General features: G+C 47.5%; 1 protein-coding gene across 1 annotated transcript in view; it reads left to right on the forward strand.

Moving 5' to 3' along the window:
* Positions 1-7,500, forward strand: part of pik3c2a (phosphatidylinositol-4-phosphate 3-kinase, catalytic subunit type 2 alpha) — a 40,535-nt gene that overhangs the window by 17,515 nt on the left and 15,520 nt on the right. The window contains 8 exon segments of the mRNA XM_068596606.1: positions 2,139-2,259; positions 3,051-3,162; positions 3,540-3,619; positions 3,905-3,968; positions 5,086-5,232; positions 5,314-5,341; positions 5,480-5,714; positions 7,230-7,352. Of these exon segments, the coding sequence (XP_068452707.1) occupies positions 2,139-2,259; positions 3,051-3,162; positions 3,540-3,619; positions 3,905-3,968; positions 5,086-5,232; positions 5,314-5,341; positions 5,480-5,714; positions 7,230-7,352 (910 nt within the window).

The raw sequence follows: 7,500 nt of genomic DNA on the forward strand, positions 1-7,500 counted from the left end.
GACTAAACATCTCAACACAGAGACATTCTTCACTCCTCTTTTCTTTCCTGCGTTTCCTCCCTCGGTCTTTCTGTTCTCCCTCATCTTCATTGTTCTTCTCTTCTTGTCTCACATGCAGAGCTGCAGCTCTCCAGCCGGCCGTGTGAGTCTCTCCCCATAGGTTCACGTTATGAATCCCACCTGTAGGCCAGAAATAGACATAATTACAGTCTGGTGCAAAACACGGTTTAGTCTCTGATTCGTGACAACTTCACTGGAGGTGAATTGTTCTGTAACGCACCTGTTTGAACTGTATTTAGACGTTAAGTCATACATGAACAAAGGAAGAGCAGCTCAGAGTGACTGGTGGGTGTCGTCTCAAGTCGCTCGCCAACCTCAACGCCGCCATCGGCCTCCTCCTTGTGCCTCACAGCGGCTCTTCAGAGAGACCGCCACGCTGCCCGCGGCCATGTTTCAGTCTTACTTCTGGTGTCATTCTGGTGTTTTTTCTAGGGAGCAGGCAGAAGGAACGACGAGTCTTCAGGGCTCGGCCGTGAGCTGCTCAGATTCTGGTGATTCCTGACGTCCTGAAGCTGCAGATAGAAGGAGAGAAAAAGATGGAAATGCAGCGAAAAAATTATTATGAAGCGGCTCAAGAAAATGTGATGCTGAACGAAGTGCTGGGAGTTTGTCTCCAGTTCCTGTCAGCGGCTCAGAGGACGTAGGAGAGGGTGTAGCCTGTGTGCCTAACAAACTGGAAACTGAGTGTAAATGAAAGTCTGATGTGTCATCAGCACATCTTCCCAGATAACACTTTGGTTCCAGCTTGTCTGGAGATGTTCTCGTGTTATTTGTGAAGGACGACACGCTGGTTGTTAGTGTTCAGGACGTGAGATGAGCTCTGGGCGTCATGGAGTCCCTGAAGCACATCGGGACGCCTTCATCATGAACGTCCACGCATTTCAGTTTGATTGATGCCGTTCCCGGAGCTCTGTTTGCTCTTTGTCATCGTTACTGCGACTCAAACATATCGGTGTTGTGGGTTCAACGTGTGCTGACCCGACCCGCACTGCACGGCCGGGGCCTGAAACCGGCTCCACGGCCTCCTCGTGCCACTTGTTGAACAGTTATTTATCATGTGACCCCCGGCCAGCGCCGTCACCCCGCCATGTGAGGAACGGACCAGCGGCGTGCGGAGGAAGCATTCCTCTCCTCTTCAGAAGTGGTGCCGTGCTGGGAATCCCCTCCCCGCCTCACAGCGCTCACAAAATGAGGCGTCGCTCGCCTTTTTTGTTTTAATTGCTTTTGTTTCAAGACGCTGCAACACATGAGCAGCCCTGACGGCACCACGCGACCACGTGGAGCTCTGCTGGTCAACACGCCTTCCTCTGGAGGGCGGAGCTCTGTGTGAGCCGGGGGGGTCCCTGTGTCTACATGAACGTTTGTTAAGTAACCTAAGTGTGTGTGTGTGTGTGAAGTGTCTGTATCTGTCCGCCCGTGTTTGTGTGTCTCCAAGGTTAAGAATGTGCTGAAACCTCTTTTGCAAGTAGCTCAGCAGCAGGATAATCTTCTGTGTGTCAGGTTACGCTCTCCACCCGTCCTCATCCTGCCAGACACATCAGATACCAGAGCATACACAAACAACTAGAGCTGACTCCACACACACACACACACACAACCCTTTCCCACAACACGGCGCTGTAATTCCTTTGATTCCAGAGCGGGTCTGACACTCGAGCCGGTCCAAACACGGCGGGGAGGTTTGCGGTTGGAGAGAAGTTGTGATCGGTGTGAGGTCTGCAGTTCAGTTCCCACAGCAGCGAAGAGGCGTCCATGTTGAACCCGGCTAGTAAAAACCCTCAACATCTGTTCCCCTCCCATGAGATGTGTTCCTGTGTGGGTGATGTTGTTCGAGACGCTCAGAAGCCACCGTGCATTGTGCTCCCACTTGTTTTAGTGTCCTGTAATTGAGCTATAAAGCATTGCACCACATGCTCATTCTGTCTTCTTTTTGCTTCCCTTTCCTTCCTTCTCTCTCTTCTCTCTCTCTCTCTCTCTCTTCTCTCTCTTCTCTCTCTCTCTCTCTCTCTCTCTCTCTTCTCTCTCTTCTCTCTCTCCCTCTCTCTCTCCACCATGCCGCTGGCTCCTCCTCACATCAGTGAGCTCTCCGGTGGAGTTGCTCATCAGTCAGACGCTCTGCTGGGTGCACGATGACCTGGACCAGGTGGACTTCTCCAGCTACCTGCTGAAAGTCTGCGGCCAGGAGGAGGTGCTGCAGAAGTGAGTACTGCGAGCTTGTCCCACGCGTTGACACGACGGGTTGTGTTCATGACGCGTCATGAAGTGAGTCTGTCCCTCCATGGCTCGTGTCTGAGCTTCCCTGGTGGAGGTTTCTCCATCTCGCCCCTCAGCTGAATCAGGATACATGAACCGTCAGGACTTCAAGGCTCAGATGCTCAAAGTTACATCATCAATCTGTGGAACAGATGAGTGAACATGTACTTTATACATAAAGTACATGATACATAAAATAAATATTTAAAAAAAAATATATATATATTATTATTATTTTTTAAATTTATTTTTAAAATGTACTTTATACATGTTTTGAAAATAAATAAAACATATATATATATATATATATATATATATATATATATATATATATATATATATACATATATATATATATACATACATACATACATACATACATACATACATACATACATACACACACACACACACACACACACACACACACACACACATTGAATACAAATAACTGCAGGAAATTAAGGAAATTAAATTTAATGTAAACAGTGTGCAAAATATGTAAAATATATATATATATATATATATATATATACAGAATACAACCATAACTGCATAAATACACAACAGGATACAAATAACTGTGCAGACATGAAGTATAAATCAACGTAAATATAGATGTGAATGTGTATTTACATGCTATAAGAGGAATAATCTACTAAAATAACACTCAAGGAGGTTATTCATGTGTTTCTCCGGTTTATTCCATAATGTTGTCCTCTGTCTCCCGTCCACAGTAAACACAGCCTGGGAAGCCACGAGTACGTCCAGAACTGCAGGAAGTGGGAGAACGAGATCTCTCTGCAGCTCCTCTCTCAGTCCACCATGAGGAGAGACCTCGCTCGCAGCGTGAGTCCATCACCCCACAGCCTGTTCACCGAGAGGAGGACTGAGCGCTGACGTCATGCATCATGCGCTGACGTCATGCATCATGCGCTGACGTCATGCATCATGCGCTGACGTCATGCATCATGCGCTGACGTCATGCATCATGCGCTGACGTCATGCGCTGATGTCATGCATCATGCGCTGACGTCATGCATCATGCGCTGACCTCATGCGCTGACGTCATGCAGCTCATGTGGAGCCACTAGGCTCTACAACACCTCATCCTCTTCTGGAGGAAACCATGCTCTCCATGATTTAAAGCCATAATGCATCACCGAGGCTTTAAGGACTCGTCTTCTCAGATGCTCGGTCTGTAAACCTCGACTTCTTTTGTTCAGGCGGAAGACGACGACTCTGTGGTGGATCTAGAGAAGCACCTGAGCCAAGTGGAGAGGCCGTTCAAGGAGAACGTCACCAGGTATGAGGTTGTTCTGCAGAAGCAGGACTCACTCGGTTTGAGTTCAATCGCTTCTGTTTAGTTTTGCTGCATTAATTCATACGGAGGCTTCTGGAAGTTGTGTTTCTTGTTATAGTGTCACTAAAAGTTGTGTTTGCTCTTCCTGCATTCTTTTTGAAATTTCTATAATACTGTTATGGCTGTTTTAAGTTATTTTCAGTTAGCTCGAGTACATTTTTACATTCTGATCTGATCAGTAATGAGTGAAACACGTCTCTCTCTCTCTGTGTGTGTGTTGTCTCGTAGACAAGGCCTTGCTGATTATCTAGAAGGATATCACAATCAAGTCAACATCTGCCTTCAAAATGAGGTACACGTCGTCCCTGTTTAGGTCTTCAAAGTAAAGTAGGGCTCCAGACCTCTTTTTCCCTGTTTGAGTCGTCGTAGGAACCCTTAAATCTATTCCAATACTTGTGTGTATTGTATGTTTTTGTTCAGCAAAGTCTTGGGAAAAAAAGGTATATCTACAAAAAAAAACACTTTGAAAAAATAGATTTTGATCATAAGTATGAACATCCAGCATGATATGTGCCAGATTCCCCAAAAAAGCCTCCAGCAGCGTCAATAAGACACCTTTATGGAAAGATTAGGACCTAAAGAATCAGAACCTGCAACGAAAACCACAATAAAACAAAGACTTGTCCTGTTAGGAAGGAGTTTCAGTCAAGAAACTGTGTCGTTCGGTTCAAAAATGGGGAAAAAAAAGACATTTCAAGCCAAAAGATGGTCTGAATGGGGCATGCTGGGACTTAAAATGGCGGCGTGAGGATTTTCGCGCACGATTTCCAAAAGATTAAGTTTGGAAAACATTAAATAATTAATTGTTTTACTTCCGTTATTGTGCTGTGAACTCTTTGCCCTCAGTGAGTGTTTGTATAGCGTTGAGCTAATGGCAGCATTAATTAAATTAATATTACATAAGACCAGCTCGCTGCACCAGACTGTGGAGACAGGTATTGATTTCCATCATGGAGTCGTGTAACGCGTCGACTCAAATACATCATAACTGTAAGTATAGGACATCCCTGGATGGCAGCAGGCTTTCTAGAAAACTGCACATCTGGTTTCCAGCCGTTGTGGTTTTGTGAGTAATTGAATGCAGACTGAACCAAAGCTCAACTGAAGCTCCGCCCACAACTTAAACCTGATAATGGCATCAAGATTTATTTGAGCGTGACCAAACCAAAGCAGTGTGCAGTCGTTGATGTGCCTGTAGCATGCAACAAGGGTGTGACTTGCACAAAAGATGCACGCACAGGAGGCTGGATCCAGTTTGAAATGCCTCTTTGGATAAAAGTGGTTTGATGGAGTGTCTGTCAGGAGCCTCCTGGTGTGTTGCTCTGCTGCTGAAAACAATGAGGGGTTTCACCCTCATGGTGTGAATAAGTGAAGTTTGATTCCAACGTACCAACCTGCCGTCTGCTCAGAGCACTCAGTACAAGACTGTGGACCGGCTGGCTCAGACGCTGAAGAACCTCTGCTGCGCGCTGGACGAGGTGGAGACCCCGGCCGTCACCGAGGCCATCAAACGGCTGCGGCACGCCGTCAACCTGCCCAGGACTCGCTCGCCCAAGGTGGGCGGCCTCACACGCTCGCACGTAGCACTGTTTGTTGTGAGGATGTCGCCTTAAGACCGACTTGTGTTTGCTTTGTAGACGGGGTCGGCGGGTCAGCCATCAAATGGTGAGTCCTGCACACGGCCGCACGCCTTTCTGAAACCTTTGTGGTTCATTTTAATGCCAGTATAACTGTAACAGTATAACTGTGTTTGTGGTCCCACGATACCTCCATGACTTCACACTGACCCCTTCACCTCGTCAGGTCACTCCAGTCCCCTGGAGGAGGGCATGGCGCTCCTCACGCAGGCCGTCTACGGCCTGGCCAAGCTCTACCTGCGCTCCTTCTGCCCGCCGTCAGCCTCCTTCCGCCTCCCTCCGTCGCTCCGGGCTGAAGGAGGCGCAGAGGGCCGCAGCCGCAAAGAGGCCTCCGGCACCACCGACCACCTGCAGTTCACGCTGTTCGCGCTGCACGGCATCCCGGCCAACTGGGTCAGCAGGTAAAGAGCCTGAGGAGGAGCCTGAAGTCTCAGAGATGAGACTCTGCAGATGACGACACTACTCGCTCAACTATACATATATATTATTATTGTGCATCATCCAGGCTCTGGTGGAGGTGAACGTGTTCATCGTTGAAGTGCTCCTCCCTTCGCTGTAGGAGAATAACACCGTTATTCATTTGATCCCTCACCATCGCCCACTTCTTCTGTATTATTAGTGCCACCCACGTTTCATTCAGTACTGCTTCTGAGGGACCGGGTGGAAGAGGAAGGCAGCGCACAATGCTAAGTGTATACAATTAGTGCAACAGCAGCTTGGATTTACAAGCGACAACATGATGGTGAAAGAAGTGTTTTTGTCTCTTAGATTGTGTGATAAGGGTTTATTGTGAAGCAGCGAGGTCCAAGAGGAGTGTGTCTGTGACGTCACAGCTCAACCTCCCGGTGTCGTTTTCTCCTGCTGAACAAGAGCTCCGGTGTTGCTCCCCGGCCTTCTGACTCTTTCCATGCCGGTGTCCAGTGTCACACCGAGAGCTGACACACATGCTCCGTTCACCGGTTCTGTCACGCATCACTGCCCCGGATCAGTACCTTTTTGACGAGCGTTTCCACTGTTAGGTTTGTTAGACGTGGGAGGATTTACTTCGGTGCTCTTGCTGTAATAGAGAATTGAAAGACTTGGAAATTGCTCAGGAAGTCTGTGTAAATAGAAAGAAGTCAAATTCACCTATTTCCTTCACAAACAATAGTTCTCGGCTTTCAAGAGTTAACGGTTTTATTAAAGATCGATGGCACTTAAAAGTACAAAGGAACTGTGACCCTGACAGTGAGGAGTCCTTCCCTCCACGGTCATCTTCTGTTGGTCCAGCGAGGCGTCATGAAGAGAGGAACTGCTTCGTAACGGGCCTGTTTACTTCCAGCAGCTATTTCAAGGCCACAGGCCAGAGAGTGTTTCCCAGCTGAAGCTTGTCTGTTGTGGCGTTACGATGGCGCTCCATCTCGAGGTGTGAGCGCTTGGCGTTGTTGTGTCTTCGTGTCCGTCTGGAGCCTTGCGGCTTTGCAGCTTTGCAGCATATGGAGACACAGCGAGCGGCGGCGTTGCTGCCAACGCAGCGAGCAGCCGGTAGGAGTGGAAGTGTGTTTCCAGTTTTCACTCTGCACTCACTTACGTGTCTCTAATAAAAACATTTGTGGATGTGCGGTTGAGCAACGGCAGCAAATGCAGCTGCATGTGGATGATTTTGTTTTATTGCATTTAAATATATAAAACCCTCACAGCAACTTTCTCTAGACCGGCAACTATTTTAGTTTTTTTGTTCTGTTTTTTTCAAATTATGAAAGCATAAAGAGTTCAAATAATAAATAGGTCTTTAACGTTGTAGTGTTCACGCCTCGACTCTGCCAAGGCCCACACACACACACACACACACACACACACACACACACAGAGCACGGCGCTTGCTTAAAGGCACGTGGGCACAGTATCAATGCTTGTTGTGTTGTGTTGTGTTGCAGCTATGAGAAGTACTTCCTGTTGTGTTCCCTCACCCACAACGGCAAGAACCTGTTCAAACCGGTCCAGTCCAAGAGAGTGGGCACGTACAAAAGCTTCTTCTACCACATCAAATGGGATGAACTGTGAGTGGTTTTGGCCTCTTCCTGATTCCTTTCTCTCTTCTTTCATCTCCTCTGCTCTCCTTTTGTTTCCTTTATGTTCCTCCCTTTTCCTTTCCTCTCACCTTATTTCCTTTCCTCTCATCATCTCTCTTCTCTGACACCCTCACAA

The sequence above is a fragment of the Clinocottus analis genome, unplaced genomic scaffold (genome assembly GCF_023055335.1).
Source record: "Clinocottus analis isolate CAN_PGR_092001 unplaced genomic scaffold, fCliAna1.0.p SCAF_38, whole genome shotgun sequence".
NCBI classification, from domain to species: domain Eukaryota; kingdom Metazoa; phylum Chordata; class Actinopteri; order Perciformes; family Cottidae; genus Clinocottus; species Clinocottus analis.